General features: G+C 52.1%; 3 protein-coding genes across 3 annotated transcripts; 2 read left to right on the top strand and 1 right to left on the bottom strand.

Moving 5' to 3' along the window:
- Window positions 1-3,331: 3,331 nt before the first annotated feature.
- On the top strand, window positions 3,332-4,773 carry LOC119283456 (gamma-interferon-responsive lysosomal thiol protein-like). Its single transcript, XM_037563005.1, has 4 exons — window positions 3,332-3,595; window positions 3,719-3,822; window positions 4,093-4,222; window positions 4,419-4,773. The coding sequence occupies exons 1-4, from the start codon at window positions 3,332-3,334 to the stop codon at window positions 4,596-4,598; spliced, it is 678 nt and encodes a 225-aa protein (XP_037418902.1). The 3' UTR covers window positions 4,599-4,773.
- A 4,722-nt stretch (window positions 4,774-9,495) lies between these two features.
- LOC119288778 (gamma-interferon-responsive lysosomal thiol protein-like) lies at window positions 9,496-11,003 on the top strand. The gene is made up of 5 exons (XM_037568319.1): window positions 9,496-9,897; window positions 10,043-10,108; window positions 10,222-10,362; window positions 10,467-10,559; window positions 10,661-11,003. Exons 1-5 carry the CDS (start codon window positions 9,640-9,642, stop codon window positions 10,865-10,867), a joined length of 765 nt encoding a protein of 254 aa, XP_037424216.1. The 5' UTR covers window positions 9,496-9,639; the 3' UTR covers window positions 10,868-11,003.
- A 1,685-nt stretch (window positions 11,004-12,688) lies between these two features.
- LOC119285423 (RING-H2 finger protein ATL13-like) lies at window positions 12,689-14,579 on the bottom strand. The gene has a single exon (XM_037564693.1). The coding sequence runs from the start codon at window positions 14,113-14,115 to the stop codon at window positions 12,838-12,840; it is 1,278 nt and encodes a 425-aa protein (XP_037420590.1). The 5' UTR covers window positions 14,116-14,579; the 3' UTR covers window positions 12,689-12,837.
- Between the last annotated feature and the right edge of the window lie 3,689 nt (window positions 14,580-18,268).

The following is an 18,268-nucleotide window of genomic DNA, read 5'->3' as shown; positions in this document are numbered from 1 at the left end:
GTCGTTCCAGGGCATCCAGACGAAGGGGGGAGAGGCAGGCAGGCAGGCGAGCTGGTGGCGTGGCGCGGTGGCGCGCGCGCGCCGGGCACACTCCCCTTCCTCTGTCGAGGACGAAGACGACAGAGGAGGAGGCGGGCTGGGCCGGCCAGCTGGCTGGGCCGGCCAGCTACTGCTGGGCTGCACAGGGAGGAGCCCCAGGTAAGCTTCTCCCTCTTTATTTACTTTAGTTTTCTAATTTCTGACATTTGTTTTGATTTAAATAAAATATTAAATCATTTTATTACCTTATGCCAATTTTTGCAGGAGCTAGATATATTATTCTAGAGCTCCCCAACAGGTGGCATAATTTTTGGACATATATTAATATATATAACTAATATATTTCCAATGCAAATAGTTATGCATTAATTCCAAATGCCCAAAATAAATACCAATGAGCTCTTAAAAATATTGGTTTGATTTTTATCTCTGTCCAATATTTTCAGAGAGCAACATGAGCATTTTCTTGGACCCTTTTGGAGAAATTTTTATTTGGATCATTTTCAAAAATGATTCTGAGGGTTTCACAAATCCCCATTTCAGGTTTCTGATGAAAGAGTAAACATGATGCAACACTCTAATGCATGACTAGCTAGGGTGTGACACGATGCTTACGTTCGACTGAACCATTCTGCTGATGTGTATGTGGACATGCTAAACGATGAGCTATCCCAAGCGACTGAAAGAAAGAGTTGAGGTTGCGATACTCGCCCCCCCCAGTCTGACTGGACATGAACAATTTTGTGCTTGAGAAGACGTTCAACATGTTTTTGAAACTGCACAAAAATATCAAACACATCAGATTTGCGTTTAATAAGGTAAAGCCAGGTAAAGCGACTATAAGCATCAACGAAACTGATATAGTAATTATGACCACTGACAGAAGTCTGAGCAGGACCCCATACATCTGAAAACACAAGTTCTAAAGGATGTTTCACCTCACGACTGGACTCCGAAAAAGGAAGTTGATGACTCTTCCCCTGCTGACAAGCATCACACACTGCTACATCTTTATGACTAGACAAACTAGGAAGCTCATGACGACGCAAAATATGACGGACAATAGGTGTGGCCGGGTGACCAAGACGAGCATGCCACTGTGACGGAGAGACCCGAACTCCACTGAAAACACGAGCGACACCAGGATGCTCCAGACGGTAGAGGCCCTGGCACAACCGCCCACTAAGAAGAATGTCCCTCGTGCCCCGATCCTTAATAAAAAGATCAAAAGGGTGAAATTCACAAAGCACATTATTATCACGTGTGAGTTTAGGAACTGAAAGAAGATTACGGGTCACAGATGGAACTCGGAGAACATTGCGAAGCTGAAGACTCCTATTGGCATGTCTAGTGAGAAGAGATGCTTGACCAATATGAGAGATGTGCATACCTGCTCCATTGGCGGTGTGGATCTTGTCGGAGCCATGATAGGGTTCACGAGTGTGAAGCTTCCCCATCTTGCTGGTTAGATGCTTTGTCGCCCCAGAGTCCATGTACCAGTGTGGATCGATGGAGTAGGACTGAGTGTGTCCCTGTTGCTTCTGCGGCGCGGGACTATCAGCCATGGCGACCTGACGGGCATTGTTGCGTGTATCTTTGCCGTCATTGCCAAGACCAAGGAAGCTTCGCTGGAAGCGCTTATGACACTTGGAGGCCCAGTGCCCATCGCGGCCACAAAGCTGACACACACGTGGACCGCCAGCCCCCGGTAAGGTCGCAGTAGGTGGGGGGGCCGAGGCGGGCGACGGTGGCAGCCCCAAGGGAGACCGGGGTGATGAAGAAGAGCGGCCACCCTTGGTGGCGGCGTTGGCCGAGAGGGAGCCAGTGCCCCTGGTGCGGCGAGTCTCGACCCGTTGCTCAGTGAGAAGGAGCCGAGAGAAAACCTCGTGTGCCAGCATGGGTGTCGAGTTGCCCCGCTCGTTGATGATCTCGACTAAGGCATCATACTCCTCATCAAGACCATTGACAATAAACGAGTTGAACTCGGAGTCGGTGAGGGGCTGTCCAATGGAGGCCAATGTGTCGGCGAGGCCCTTGACCTTGTTGTAGAACTCAGTGGCAGTGGAGTCAAGCTTCTGACACTCTCCAAGCTGACGACGGAGTGCAGAGACACGAGCCTGGGACTGCGCTGCAAAGGTGCGCTCAAGGATGGTCCAGGCCTCATGAGACGTCTTCGCGAAGACAACAAGGCCAGCAACTGCCGGCGAGAGCGACCCCTGGATGGAGGAGAGGTTCGCCTGGTCCTGCCCCGTCCAGACGCGATGGGCCGGATTGTAGACCGGACCGTGCACGCTGTCTACCAGCGCGGGTGGGCAGGGAAGCGATCCGTCGACGTAGCCTAGCAGGTAGTGACTCCCCAAGAGCGGGAGAACCTGCGCACGCCAGAAGATGTAGTTGTCGGCGGAGAGCTTGATGGTGATGAGATGACCGAAGTGAAACGACGGCGGCGAAGACAATCCCATCGAGGAGGCTGCCTGGGGTGCAAACACCATGGAGGCAGCCGGAGGCACCGAAGCCGATGCGGGAGGAGGCGGGACCGCAGCCAGGGCGGGCGCCGCAAAGCTCGCGGCCGGTGCGGACGCCGCAAGGCCCGCGGCCGGGGCGGACGCCGCCAACCCCGCCAGCGGGGCAGTGTGATCCGCTTGCGGCAGGAGCGGCGGGACGACGCCTGCGGAGTCCGCAGCGGACGGCGGCGCCGCGGTGTGGACCACGAGGTCACGCCCAAGCGAGGGCGCCGGCGGCGTGGAGAAGACGGAGCCGATGCTCCTTGCCCCGATCGGAGCCGGAACAGAGACGGCATCGAGCGGGAGGTTGAGCAGAGCCGCAAGAGAGGCCGGGAGAAAGCCCGCAGCAGTGGAACCGGTGGTGGCGGCGCTCGACATGGCGGCGGCGCGATCGGTGGCGCGGCGGCGGCGGTGAAGGCTGCGGCGGCGGTGCGGGTATTAGGGTTTAGAAGCGGAAGCGATCGTAACCTAGCGTGATACCATGTAAGACAATAAGTTTTGGGGAACCAGCACGACCCTCTAGGGGTGGCTTATCTCATTATATATAATGATTGTGTTACAATATGTACCATATACGTACATAGGTACAAAAGCTATACATAGTCTAACAGAGACATGCACCACGTCGCCACACACTGGCACACACAGAGAGGATGCTCGTCAGTTTGGCCTTTAAAGCACCTCGCTAAACACGTGGCCACCCTAATCGCTTATATAAACCCACCACTGCCAAGCTCCTCCATTCATCCAAGCTCCCGACGGCAACCTTCGCCTCTGCACTGTCCACCATGGCCGCCCGCCTGCACCATTTCCTCCTCCTCGCCGCGCTCCTCCTGTTGATCGGACGCGGCGCCCCCTCCTCAGCTGGCGCGGCAGGGAACGGGAAGGTGCCCGTGGAGCTTTACTACGAGTCCCTGTGCCCCAGCTCAGCGCAGTTCGTGACGGACCGCCTCGCCGAAGCCTTGGAGGACGGCCTCCTGGAGGCCGCGGACGTGACTCTCGTCCCCTACGGCAACGCCAAGGTCGGCAAGGGCGGCACAATCACATGTGAGGTGCGACATCGTCCACCGATCAATCGTGCTCTCTTCTCCTTCTTCCTTTGGTCATTTATACGTTCTCAGTTCGTTTGGGCTGATGCTCATACTAACGTTGGGATATTATTGGCTTGCATTCAGCATGGCCCCGAGGAATGCCTTCTCAACACGGTGGAGGCTTGCGCCATCGACGCCTGGCCGGACGTGGTAATTCATTTGCATCTCATCGTCGTCTCTCCTCACGGGTAGCTGTTGTTGGTTGCAGAATGTGCATTTCGGTTTCATCAACTGCGTGGAGGGCCTCGTGATGAACGAAATACAGGGGGAGTGGGAGTCGTGCTTCCACAAACTGGGGCTCGAACCCAAGGCTGTCACGGAGTGCTACAAGAGTGAGCATGGCCACAAGGTCCGCTCCGCTCCGTTCCGTTCCGTTCCTATGAAGCTGCGTTGTATTGTACTACTACTAGTATCAATCACATAGTATAGTACTGTAGTACGTACAGTACATTTTATAGTTGCATTGCTAACCAGAGTGTTACGTTGTTTGCTCCACTCCAGCTTTCACTCAAGTACGGGAAACAAACTGGTGCGCTTGTGCCTCCGCTCAACGGCGTCCCACATGTGGTGGTAGATGGCAAGCCACGCGTAAGCGACACCCACTCTTCCTTCCCATGAGTTTTTTTTTTTTTGAAAATGAGGATGACCCTCGACTTTTGCCTCTGGGTGATGCATGCAACCATTTCTTTCCATGAGTTTTAGATCCGGTTTTGTTTATGATGTCTGAATTTCATCATGTATGCACATGCGAGCTCTTGAATTATGACGAGCTCGTTTGTTACAGGAGGACCGGGAATTCGTATCTTACGTCTGCAAGGCATACAAGGGACGTCCTCCCAAGATTTGCCATGAGCCGGACCGTCACTGTCCGACCGTGGTGGAGGCAGGCAACGGTGTCAGCTACAACCCCGCCGATTTCAAGCTCGAAGACGGCGTTGAGGTGCCGCGGACTGATGACAACTGATAAATTATTATGTTTGCCTTTCGGGGCTTATATATTTACGTCGATATACGTGAACATAGGGCAGTTTCACTGTTCTGTTCAGGTTACTTATGGAGATGTGTATCACCCGATAATAAAGTGAGCTATGGTGATGTAAATCTCTGATCAAGTTTTTTTTTTAGATTAAATTTCTGTTCAAGTTAATATGGAGAGCATTGACAGTTTTATCTTTCTGTTCAAGTTAAATACGTACGGAGATGTTATTCGCAAAGAAAAAAAAAGTACGGAGATGTACACACAAGGGTGGACTTACGATCTTAGGGCATCTCCAGCCGTTGGCCCCCCAGGACGCATAAAAATCGTCCCCTGGGGGCGAGCTGGCGATACACTCGGCGCTGGGGGTGGTTTTGCGCCCAGTCGTCGCCCCCAGGCGCCGAAATTGACTCACTTTGCAGCCCAATTTCGACGAATAAAGGACCCATATGGGCGAGAATAGGCCCATATTCGGCATGGTTTCGCCGTGTCTCGGCGTTCAATTATCAACACAATTATTTCTTATCACATATTTCATCACAGAAAAATCAAATACTTCAACAAAATAGTACAACAACAAATAGTTCAATACAAATTATATAGTTCAACAAATAAAAACTCGTATTTCATCACACGGCGTCCCCCTTGAGCCTCCATAGGTGCTCAATCAGATCTTTCTACAGTTGATGATGCACCTGTGGGTCTCGGATCTCCTGACGCATACTGAGATAGGCAGTCCAAGTTGCCGGTAGCTGGTGATCAATTTCGGCTAGAGGACCCTGCCTGTAGTATGGTTCAGTGTCAAACACTGGGTCTTCTTGCTCGTTCTCGATGATCATGTTGTGCAAGATGACACAACAAGTCATAATCTCCCATATTTGATCTTTGGACCAGGTCTGAGCGGGGTACCGAACAACAACAAATCGAGATTGGAGCACACCAAATGCCCGCTCGACATCCTTCCTGCAAGCCTCCTGAAACTTCGCAAACCAGGCGTTCTTGCCTCCTGCCACAGGGTTTGAGATCGTCTTCACAAATGTCGACCATCTCGGATAGATGCCGTCAGCTAGATAGTACCCCTTGTTGTATTGGTGCCCATTGATCTCGAAGTTCACCGGAGGAGAATGACCCTCAACGAGCTTGGCAAAAACAGGAGAGCACTGCAGTACGTTGATGTCATTGTGAGTTCCTGGCATACCAAAGAAGGAGTGCCAAATCCAGAGGTCCTGTGTGGCTACCGCCTCAAGCACCATACTGCAACCGCCTTTGGCGCCTTTGTACATCCCCTGCCAACCAAATGTGCAGTTCTTCCATTTCCAATGCATGCAGTCGATACTTCCAAGCATCCCAGGAAATCCTCTTGCTGCATTCTGGGCTAGGATCCAAGCAGTGTCTTCCGCATTGGGTGTTCTCAAGTATTGTGGCCCAAACACTGCCACCACTGCCCGACAGAACTTGTAGAAACACTCTATGCTGGTGGACTCGGCCATGCGCCCATAGTCGTCGAGTGAATCACTGGGAGCTCCATATGCAAGCATCCTCATCGCTGTCGTGCACTTCTGGATGGAGGTGAATCCAAGAGCGCCAGTGCAATCCATCTTGCACTTGAAGTAGTTGTCGAACTCCCGGATGGAATTCACAATCCTGAGGAAGAGCTTTCGGCTCATCCGATAACGGCGCCGAAATGTTCTCTCGTCATGAAGTGGAGCATCGACGAAGTAGCCGGAGTAGAGCATGCAGTAGCCTTGGAGACGATGCCGGTTCTTTGCTTTCACCCGCCCCGGCGCCGAGCCACCTCGCCACGGCTTTTCATTGCTCGCCAGCAGCTGGGCGAGGGCGGCGAGCACCATGAGATGCTCTTCTTCCCGGATGTCGGCCGCGGCTTCCTCCTCCAGCAGCGCGGCGAGCTCTTCCTCCTCATCCGAGTCCATCGCCGAGACAAGCAAAACGCCGAACACCTTGCGCTCGGTGGGCGTGTACTCGCCGTTAAACCGCGCCTCCGCGGCCGGAAACGGCGGCCGGAAACGCCCAGCTGCTGTGGGAGGGGATGCCGCGGCGAAGCGCTGCTATTTTCCGGCGGGGAATGGCTATCTACCGGAGTAGGGCGGCGGCTGTCGCCGGGATATAGCTAGTGGTGACCGAGGGCGCGGGGGGTGCGAGGCGAGTCGGGGGAAGAAAACCTTGACTTTTCCCCTATCGGTGTGGGCCAGGCGTGCTTTTGCCTAGCGCCGGAGCCCCCAACTGCTCCCCAGCGCGCCGGGTTCGGCCTGTGACCGCCGGGCGGAAAAAAGGTCCGAACCGGTGATTTTCGGCGTCCTGGGGGCGCGACTGGGCCGTTTTTTCGGTGCCGGTGCCGAAAAAGTGGCCTGGGGGGCCTGTTGGGGGCGCGGCTGAAGATGCCCTTAGCAGTGGGGCGTGGCGCGGTTTACATATACAATGCATATACTGCACAACATAACTTCCATACACCAGTTCAAATTTTCTGAGTAACACTATAATTTTTTTTCGCAAAGAGGGGAACACCCTTTGAAGTAACAGATCGAAACCTCATCATAATTCCAATAGATAGTTCTAAAGTAGTAACAATTTATTAGATGATTGCGGCTGGAATTCAAGTTGAGTTGAGCCGGCTCGGCTTGATTAGTTAGAGGTCAGTCGTTAAGATAATGCGTTAGCTCTGCTCGGCTCAACTCGTTAACATAATGAGCTCAATATCATACTGGGCTCAACTTGTGTAACCCTCGAGCTAGCTCGTTTAACTCGTTATAAGCGTAAAGAACAAAATATACGTATTACATATACAATTAATCTAGAAAAATGTATCTACAGTTTTTACACTAAAGGGACACTTGATGCACTCTACAAATGATAACAATCAACAACAATATTATTACTTATCTCACGTCTCTTCTGATTAATGAGCTTAATGAGCAAAACGAGTAACTAATAGCTTGTCTCGTTAAACACATTCTGTTAACGAGCTCAGATTAGAACTCAACTCGGCTCATTAGTCATGGAGTTCAAGTCGACTCGAGCCGAGTAACAAGCTGCTGGTTTAATTCACAAATTTTAAATTTAAATTCCAACCCTATATAGATGATTTATGTTAAATATATAGTATGAATTATTTTGCTTTTTTAGAGGGGGCAATCACCGTGCAACCCCAATCACCCCCTGTGCAGTATCCGACAATAACGTGCACTATGGTGATGAGCTTCAAAATCACGTCCGTCTATGGTCCCACCGAGTCCGCTTGCAAAGATGTCTTCTTTGCCAAGATGATCAGCCACAAGCCCCTGCCGGGTGTGGCGTGGCTAGCCTCCGGGGACTTCAATCAAATTTATCAGGCTAGGGACAAGAACAAGTGGAATGTTAACCATAGTAGGATTAACCGCTTCCGAGCCACCTTGCAGTCTTGCGAGCACAAAGAGATTCATCTTCAGAATAGGCGTTTCACATGGAGCAATGAGAGGGCTAACCCAACCTTATACGAGCTTTGACTCCTTTTGTAATGCCGAGTGGGACACAACCTTCAACACCCATATGTTGCACGCTTTGTCTTCTTCCCTCTCCGACCATTGTCCTCTTCTGCTTGCCAATGACAAGGGGCCTAGGAGACCGTGTTCCTTCCAGTTTGAGAATTTCTAGGTTTCTTTGCCTTGATTTCATGAGGTCGTCCAAAAGGCGTGGAGTGAGCGTGTGCCCCACACGGAGCCATATATTATCTTGCATTATAAGCTCAAGAAAACAGCACTTTGCTCACCGAGTTGAGTAAAAACCTTTTCTCCAAGACCAAGATCCATTTCCATGCGACACCTTCTTATGATACTTCGACTGCTTTCTCTCCCCTCAGGAGTTTGATCTCCACGCTAGGCTCACACAGAGGGTGATTTGTTTGGTCGTGCTTCAAAGGGCTAGGAAGATCCAATGTGCTAGGATTGCAAATCTTAAAGATGGCGACGCACACACGAATTTTTTCACCGCCACGTCAATGCTTGAAAAAGGAAAAACCACATCCACCAGTTCAATCATGCACACGGATGGGTAACCGAGCATGGGGAAAAAGAAAAGATTATACATGACCACTTCTTCGAGGTCAGGGAGAAAGGGGACAAGAGCAATTTTGACTTTAATTGGGATGAGCTCAACTTACAACCACTTGACTTGCATTGCATGCACGTCCTTGATGTTGCTATCACCGCGGAGGAGGTTTGGGAGGCCATTAAGAAGATGCCTAGTGACAAGGCTCCCGGTGCGGACGGATTCAAATACATCTTTTTCAAGAAGTGTTCGGTAGTCATCAAGCACGATGGATGAGCCAAATCTTTTGCCTCCGTTTGTAAGAAAATAACCCGATTTGGTTTTCAGTTACATGAAAAAAAAACTATCCATCACATAACAGCGAGATCATTTACATATTCTGATGAAATGGCCAGCAGAAAACATGGTTTTGTGACTCTAAAAAGGGAAAGATAAGATGACATGGCCAGCAGTTGCCGCCTATATTCCTCCGAGAGTCCTGGTCGGGTAATGGCTTGGTTTACGTGCACAACACAAGTTTAGGCTCCACTACCAACCGTGCTACCGTAGAACTCTCGTGCAGTTTCCATCTTATGGAATGGTTTACCAATTAATTGCAAGCCACTTCCTTTGAGGTTTTGTATGTATTTTGCTAGCTTCTAGGAGTAGAAACGCCACCACTGGCAATCCTCAAGCGGTCATTTGCCTACTGGTTTACGCGATCTAGTTCTGAAAGGAAATGTATCGCACTGAGTTCTTGCCTAGAGTGGCAAACTCTTGCAAAAGAAACAAGGTTCATTAGATTGTGTAGGACACCCTTTCCGGTTTTGCATGGCCACACGCTGCTGAGGAGCTAGACATGGAGTAATTCTAGTTTGACCTTTGAACCACCTCGCCAATATAAACCCCCCATTGCCAAGCTCCTCCACTCATCCAAGGCTCGGAGCTCCCGAGGGTGACCTTCGTCTCTGCATCCCCTGCCCATTGATCAACCGGAGGAGCGAAAACCATGGCCTCCCGCCTGCACCATTTCCTCCTCCTCGCCGCGCTCCTCCTGCTGATCGGCGGCGCCTCCTCAGCGGGCGACGCGGGAAACGGGAAGGTGCGCATGGAGCTCTACTACGAGTCTCTATGCCCCGACTCATTTCAGTTCATGGTGGACAGCCTCGCCAGAGTCTTCAAGGACGGACTCCTCGATGCCGCTGACCTCACCCTGGTTCCCTACGGCAACGCCAAGGTCGACGCGCACGGCGCCATCACATGTCAGGTGCGACATCGCTGCACTATAGTAGTAGATCCTTTTGGGCTGGGTTTCTGAGGTGTGAATTAGCACTGTCTAGTTACTGACTTGTTTGGAGGTGCATGGTGCTGATGCTGATACTAACGTTGGGATATTGGCTTGTTGCATGCAGCATGGCCCCGAGGAATGCCTTCTCAACACCGTGGAGGCCTGCGCCATCGACGCCTGGCCGGACGTGGTAATTCATTCATTCAATTCGCATCTCATCATCGTCTCTCCCTCCTCACAGCTTCACCCCTGGCCCTGCCCTGGCCGGATATGATACTGATAGCTAGCTGTTGTTGGTTGCAGAATGTGCATTTCGGCTTCATCATCTGCGTGGAGGAGCTGGCGATGGAGTACAAGCACCAGGAGTGGCAGTCGTGCTTCCAGAAGCAAGGGCTTCACCCCAAGCCTGTCATGGAGTGCTACAAGAGTGAGCATGGCCACAAGGTCGTCCGTTCCCATGCCGCTGCGCCTGCGTTGTAGTACCAATCGCATACATTTTATGGCTAGATTGCTGACTATAGTGTTGGCACTTTGTTTGCTCCGTCCAGCTTTCGCTCAAGTACGGGAGACAGACAGATGCGCTCGTGCCTCGCCACACGTCCGTTCCGTGGGTGGTGGTTGATGGCAAGCCGCTGTACGACGTAAGCAACAGCCGCTCTTCTCTTCTTCTTTTAGACGCCTGAGCTTCAGCATGTATATCCACACGCTACTTCTTGAATTGTGATGAGATCGTTTGATTCAGGACTTCGGGGACTTCGTAGCTTACATCTGCAAGGCGTACAAGGGACGTCCTCCAAAGATTTGCCAACACAAAGAGCCGGGCCGTGACTATCCAACCGTGCAGCAGGCGGCGGAGCCAGGCAACCGTGTCGGCTACAACTCCGGCGATGTCGTGCTCAATGATGGCGTCGACGACAGGACTAAGATGGCGCGGGCTGATGACAATTGAGAAATTGTGCTTCCCGACCCTTCGGGTCCTGATCATGTCCATATACGTGAAAGTTGGACAGTTTCATCCTTCTGTCCGGGTTAACCATGGAAATGTATTCCACTCGATAATAAAGTGAGTTACGGTAATGCTGGTACCTAACCTGTTTTTTCTTCGGAGGGAAAGCCATTTGCCGACGAAATGCTAAATGGAGGACGAGCTCCATGGAGCTCGTTTAAAATAAAATCTAGTAATAATAATAATCAAAAATCACATTTTGAAGTTCAAAAATAATAAAAAAGAATCACACTTTGAATTTTTTGTTGTTGTTGAAAAAGTCACACACGTTCATACAGATGTGTGTGAAATTTGAAGATGACATACATTATGGTGAGAGCTACACCAAAAAAACAAAATTGTGATTTGGATATGGTGGCCAGTACACACATGGTTCACTGTTAAAAATGCATGAATTTGTCTTTTCTGTGTATCTCTATCATAATGTATTTCATCTTTAGACTTTATACACATGTAGAATGTATGAAGTGTAGAATGTGTTTTAGATATTTTTCTAACTTCAAAATGTGTTTTTTAGATAAAAAATTTAGCTCCATCGAGCTCGTCCTCCAAATTTCCCTACTCATTTGGCGCACTTTATCATCATCTCACTGCTCTTGTACCTCCGTTGTGTTTTCTTTCTTCTCCATTCGACTTCTCCTTTTTATGGTAGTCTTTCATCACGTCAATTAACATGATTTTTACACCTTATCCTTGGGATTCTTCTCTTGTGCCTCAAAATAACTCCGCAGCTGAAATCCTTGTGAAAACAAATAAAAGGGTGCGGGAATGCGATAAAATCCATGAAAATCTTAACACTAAGATGCAAAATAAAATGTACTATAAAATGACGCAAAAGTTGGACTCATCAACGAGCCCATGTAGTCCCTCTTTCACCGGTTTTGGGAAGATTCCAAAAGCTATGCCTTGTTTCTTTTCTTTTCGTTATTTTCTTTCTCTTTTTCTATTATTTTTCTTTTCTAATTCGTGATAATTTTTAAATATCTGAACATTTCCATTTTTTGTGAATATATATTAAATTCATACGTCATGCATATTTTAAAAATTTGTGAATATTTTGAAATTTATAAATATTTTTAAAACTAGGGGAGTTGTTTAAAAATTCATTAACATTTTGTAAGATTATTGAACTTCATAAAAGTCATATTAATTAAAAACGTATTTTTTTAGTGGTTAATAAAAAACCAGCTGAAAATACAGAAAAATCGGCTGAAAAACTGGTCGTACGAAGGGAGGGCGGCGCCCATCGCGTGTTTTAGCGCCAATTCGGCACAGAAGCGCTGAATGAGAGCTCCCCAAAAATACAGATATTTACTCGTTTCGGGTTGGAGAAGTTATTACTGACATTAAAGTCGACCAACCAAAAAAAGTCCACCAGCCAACCGTCTATGGCATTCAAGGCCGCAATTATGCGAGTGTTCTTCGGTTGAAGCAGGCGACGACGATTCAATGTGATGCAGGAGAGTAGGTACTCTACTAGCAGCACAAGTGGGATGGCCACCCCACGCATTATTATCAAACAAATTTGCTTTTCAAAATCCGGCAGCTCTTGCGCGTCCGGATCCAGGGTAGTAGAGCCCAGCCATGAATGAAAAACCAAGGGGCTGAATACGAAATGAATTATGAAATTGCCGCATGTTGTTTTTTGAAAGCCAGTTTGCTTTCTGAATTTTGAAATTCATAACGTGGCATATTCAGAGAAAACCTCGTCGAAGCAAGACGATAGTGAAACGCTCTGCAGATGCGGAGACATCTAAAAAGTCCTGAGCGGTAAAATCATTAACCTTGCATTCCACACATCAAACTGCTTCAAATCTCACGGATCGAACCGAAAAAGAGCAAACCAGCGCGCTGATAATCTGGATCCCAGCTCGGAGCAGGGGAGCAAAGAGCTCGGCGATCTTCCCTTCTTCTCAGGGGTGGCCTCTGATCCACAGCAGCGTCCGCCTCGCGAACGAAGGCGCCTCGTCCGCCCTCGACCTCAGCCCGCCGGCGGCCGTGCCGGACTCCACGTCCCAATCCACGGCGCTGCCGCTCGCGCTCTTGTCCCACGCCGACACGTTGTACTCGGACTCGGTGACGGGGCTCACGACCTCCGCCCGCCGCTTCGGCGCCCCGACGTCGCTCGCCGCGCGCTGGAGCGCCGAGGGGAGCCGGAACGACGACGTGCGGCGCGACGACGAGCCTGACGGGGCCGCGCTGCTGTCCTTCCTCCGCAGCCCACCCCGCATCCATATCTTGGAGATGGAGAAGCTCTCTTTCTTGTCCATCGTGGGCTTCGAGAGCCTGGCCGCCGGCGGCTTCACGGATACACGGAGCAGGAAGCTCTGGTCCATGACGTACTCATAGGTCCCCATGGAGTAGCACCGCCTCACATCTTGGTCGGGGTTGGAGCTGCACCCCGCGCCTCCTTCCGTGGCCTGGCTCCTGAACTTGCCGAGCTTCACGGGGACGACTACCTCGTCCTTCTCCTTGACATCCGAGTGCGTCTGACCTTCACATCCTTCGTCTTGCTCCATGACCAGGCTGAGGTGAGCAGGGGGCGGCCGGTCGACGCGGCCGGAGACGGAGCCCTCCGAGCCAGACTCGAGCACAAACACCAGCGAGCTGCAGCCGCCGCCGCACGGCGAGAAGTCGGCCAGGAGGCTGCAGCGGCAGAGCGGGCACGTAGAGTGCGACAGAAGCCACGTGTCGATGCATTCGACGTGGAAGGCGTGGCTGCACTTGGGGAGGAGGCGGAGGCGGTCGTCGTCGGCGAACTCACACAGGCAGACCGCACAGTCGAAGGGGTCCTTCCCTCCAGCGCCCACGACCGCGCCGTAGAGAAATACCGGCAGCGCGTCGATGAAAGACTGGTCGACGCCGGCGTCATGGAGATGGAACAGCTGCTGAAGCTGCCCGTGGAAGGCGGTCGCGTTCGCGGCGCTGCTCCCGGCGTCGCCAGGGTCACGCGGCTTCGGGCGGAACAACAACCAGACGAGCAAGTGGAGGAGGCCGGAGACAAAGAAGATCACGGCCAAGATCAAGACGATGAGAAGGATCTTGGGGCTGATCCTGCTCTGAAAGCCTGCATCGACGGTCGCCGGAGGCGGCGGCGACAGCAGCGGCAGTAATGGCGGCACTGGGGGTGGCAGGTAGGGGAGCGGGAGCTGCAGGGGCGACAGGGCTGCGTACTTGATGGCAGCATGCATGGTGTGGTGGCTCACGGCTCCCGCCGGACCCGATCTAAAGACAAGGTGGAAGAAGAGAATGTGGGGTGCTCGGCTCACCGGTCACCAATGGCGGTGTCGTGAGGGCTCACAAGTCACAACATGTGGCTTCGTGTACCGTCTCCTATACTTCTTGAGACGGCGACGGAGCTCATCCTTGTCCTTGTGAAGCTTTTGTTTGAATCTTTGAGAAGGGAGGATGGAACAGAGAAACAGAGGAGGGAATTAATTGGGCACAGCAAAAACGAGTAGGTGTGTGTTTGGAGAGAGAGCGATTGGGGCAGGACGGATCCTTGATGTGGGGAGGAAATGGAGTGGGGATGGCCAGGAACGAAGAGAACACATCCAACGCATCACATACACGTGAACTAATCCGTGGTTGGATCGTTAGGACAAAGATGACATCCCTAATTTATCACGGTTCAAATCATGGTGCTTGTATTTTTTTCTTGATTTATTTCAGTATCTTCGGCGACGCGCGTTCAGTGGGAAAAAACATTCTCGTAGACTATGAGGCGTCTATGATGACTTCGTAAATCTCAAAATATGTCGACTTAGTCTATCGAAGATGCTCATAGAGGTAGGGTGTGCGTGTGCGTTCATAGGGGTTAGTGTATGCGAGTATGTGAGTCGGCCGGCGGCGTTCCGGCGCGGATCTGGACGGCGGCGGTGCGGAGGCGTTGCCCCTTGGCGGCGGTGACGGCCCATGGCTTGTGGCGGCCGGCGGCGCCCGGCTGGCCCAGATCTAGGCCCTACGGGCCCGATCTGGGTCGGGGTGGGCCTGCTGGGTGGCCGCAGTGGGTTGTTCTCCGGTGGTTCCGGTGAGCTCCTCGCGACAGGGACGGCGGCTACTGTGCCGCGACTGCTGCAGCACGGCGGCAGAGCTTCATGGGCCCATGCTGGGCCTGGCCGGACAGGGGGTCTGGTATGCCTCTGCTGCTATGCCTGGTCTGCTACCACCTAAGCCGGTGGAGGTTGTTCCCTCCCTCGTGGCTGCGGTGCTGCCGGTCCTTGTCTTCGGGTGTCTCGTTTGGACCGGCCGACCTCGCTTCGTTGGCCGTGGTGAGACGACGGCGGTGTCTTCGTGACTGTTGGCGCATGTTGGTGGACGTCGAGTGTGGTGGAGCCGAAGGTTGGTCCTGGGTGGTGGTCGCGAGAGGTCGGGAGAAATCCATGTCGGGTCTTGCCGGCACCAACGCGGTGACGCCTGCGGGTGCCGCCATCCTTCTTGAAGGGCGTCGGGTGACCCTCTCCCCCCTCTACCCTCTGTGTACCGGAAGAAATCCTAGGATTCGTTCGGGCAACAGCGTTGTCATCGTCGCATTCCTTCTTGAAGGTGGTGCTTGGTACACGGCAACTCGATGGCTTTGGAGCGTGGTGGTTATCTTCGGTGGGCGCAGCGGTCGCGGTGTGCCTTAGCTTTCGTTGATCCGGCGTTGTTAGCATTTCTTCTCTTATTTTCTCTTGTTATTTCTTTTGGGCGTGCTTATGCTGTTTGCCCCAGCGTTGATCGGAATGTTGTATCGGATGGTTGTTATATCAATATAGCGGGGCGTAAGCCTATTTCGGTAATATGAGCGCTTAAATATCGGTTGGCTCGATCAATGCCCGGTCATAAAAATGTGACCCACCTCTCAAACCATACCCAAATCTGGGGTGGGTATGAAGAGGAATGAACATGCTTGGGCCAGTCGGCCACATCGTACCGACCCACCTTGGCTCATACGGACACGCATATAACCCCATTCCAGAAAAACCCTAGAGGCCTAAATCGTAGTCAAAGCTCACTCCACTCTCGGCCGCCCCCTTTCCGTGTCGTCCTCTTCCCTTCCGATCCATGTCGAGTTTCGACAGCAGCGCAAAGTCCACCGAGGACGGAGACTAGGAGTCGTTGTTGCGCGGGGCGGGGCCGGGCGATGTTGAGGAGCTCACTTTCTGCATCGCTTTTACGTCAGTCGTGGATTTTGAACGGGAAGAAGGCGGAAGCTCTGGCTCTGCGCCGTTCTCGCCGCCCGATGACGCGGTGCGCACAATGGCACCGGCACATCGCGCCACGCAGCTCTGGGCTCTCCACGCCCCTCCCAGACCGCCACACCTTGTGCCCCTCTTCTCCTTCTCTACTGCTCCAGAGGGTGTTCCCGGCCACCGCTGGGTCCTCGTGTCTGCTGGTGGTGTCCTGGATTAGGGGGTGTTTGCCACTTCGGTCCGCCGGCTATGGACCGGGCCGAGGACCACCAAAGATTGATGAATGGGCCATGCTAGCCCTGGCCCTCGGCATAATCAAGATGAAGATCTCCTGAAGGCGTACACTTCAAACGTATTTGAATAGTTGGCATGTTTATCGCTAAATTGTAACCGACCATGTGTAAACCCGAGGTACCCCCAGCGCCCGTATGGTTTAGTATGTAGAGGCACATTCGAAAGGTTTAGAGCTTAGACAAATCATACGATCTTGAGGAAGATCAATCTGTACTTTGTATCCCATTACAATCAATACATAAAAAGCGGGACGTAGGGTTTACCTCATCAAGAGGGTCCGAACCTGAGTAAAACATCGTGTCCCTACTCTCCCTGTTACCATCTAACTCTGATCACCAAGCTTGGGACCCCCGACCCGAGATCTACCGGTTTTAGCACTGACATGGGTGGCCCATACATTACCCGTCAGGTGATCATGAGAAGCTAGATGGCAGATCTTGGTCTTCGGATCGATGATAGCGTCGGCTGTGGGGACATCTTCGTCCCCAGCCAGCTTTTTTGCCTTCGACAACATTATATCGCACACCGACCCCGCGGGCCAGCCTTCCGCCAAGCCAAGCCCTTCGGTTTGGCAACATGTCGCAGACTCTCGCGACAAGCTCGTCTTCTCGGGCTGGGTATCAGATCGGCTCGAGGATTCTATGGATGTCATCCGCCACAAGTCGGATTCGATCTCGGAGCGGGCCACCATGAGATATGTACTCCGGACTTGGCCTCAAGCCCGGATCCGAACATTACCTCGCCGGTTCAGGCATCGAGCCACTCTGGCAAAATTTCCAAGGCAGTGTCATGCCGCACCTCGGCTCAACTATAGGTCGGCTCCCCTGCCGCCAAGAGACGGGCGAGGCCGAACTCTCGGCTTTGAACGAGAGGTTAAACCAAATCCAAAATCTCAGCCCCTCTGACAGCCAGAACTCGATGAATCTAAAGGCACAAAAAATTTCGTCCCACCCGCCACCCATGAAGTCACTACTGTAGAGGATTTAACCGACGTACCAGACCATGCCTATGAAAAAACACATCAATTTGGACGAAGTTCCCAGCGATCCATCACATGACATATTGCCGACCATCACCGATGAGACTGAAAGCCGAGTGGTTTCCTCTATTCATGACGTATGTCTGCTGGATAGTACAAGGGATGAGGATGTCACGCCCCGAGACCGATGTGCCAGGTGTCGTGCAGTTATTCGCTGTTGTTGCATTGTCATTGCTTGCGTGTCATGCATTGCATATCATGTCATCATGTGCATTGCAGTTGCATACGTGTTCATCTCATGCATTCGAGCATTTTCCCCGTTGTCCGTTTTGCATTCCGGCGCTTCGTTCTCCTCCGGTGGCCATTTCTAGCTTTCTTTCGTGTGTGGGGATTAAACATTTTCGGATTGGACCGAGACTTGCCAAGCGGCCTTGGTTTACTACCGGTAGACCGCCTGTCAAGTTTCGTACCATTTGAACTTCGTTTGATACTCCAACGGTTAACCGAGGGACCGAAAAGGCCTCGTGTGTGTTGCAGCCCAACACCCCTCCAATTTGGCCCAAACCCCACCTAACTCTGCTCCATCACCTAGAGCGTTTGATCACGATCACATGGCCGAAAACCGCACCTCATTTGGACTCTCCTAGCTCCCTCTATGCCTATTTATAGACCCCCTCCTTCAAATTCGCGGTTCCACTCTCCCCCCTAACCCTAGACCCATCCACCGCCGCCGCCGGACGTGTCCGGAGCGGACCGGACAGCGTCTGCCCCGCCGCCGCCACGTGGCGTGTTGCCATTCGCCGCGCCGCCCTCCCCACTTCGTAAGCCGCCGTCGGCCCGGGAGGCCCAGGAGGGGCCCCCGAGGCCCGTTGACCCGCGCCGCCGCCCGGGGCCTTC

Source organism: Triticum dicoccoides, chromosome 4A (genome assembly GCF_002162155.2).
Source record: "Triticum dicoccoides isolate Atlit2015 ecotype Zavitan chromosome 4A, WEW_v2.0, whole genome shotgun sequence".
Taxonomy (NCBI): Eukaryota; Viridiplantae; Streptophyta; class Magnoliopsida; order Poales; family Poaceae; genus Triticum; species Triticum dicoccoides.
The sequence above is the reverse complement of the archived record's forward strand: the minus strand, read 5'-3'. Positions and strand labels throughout refer to the sequence as shown.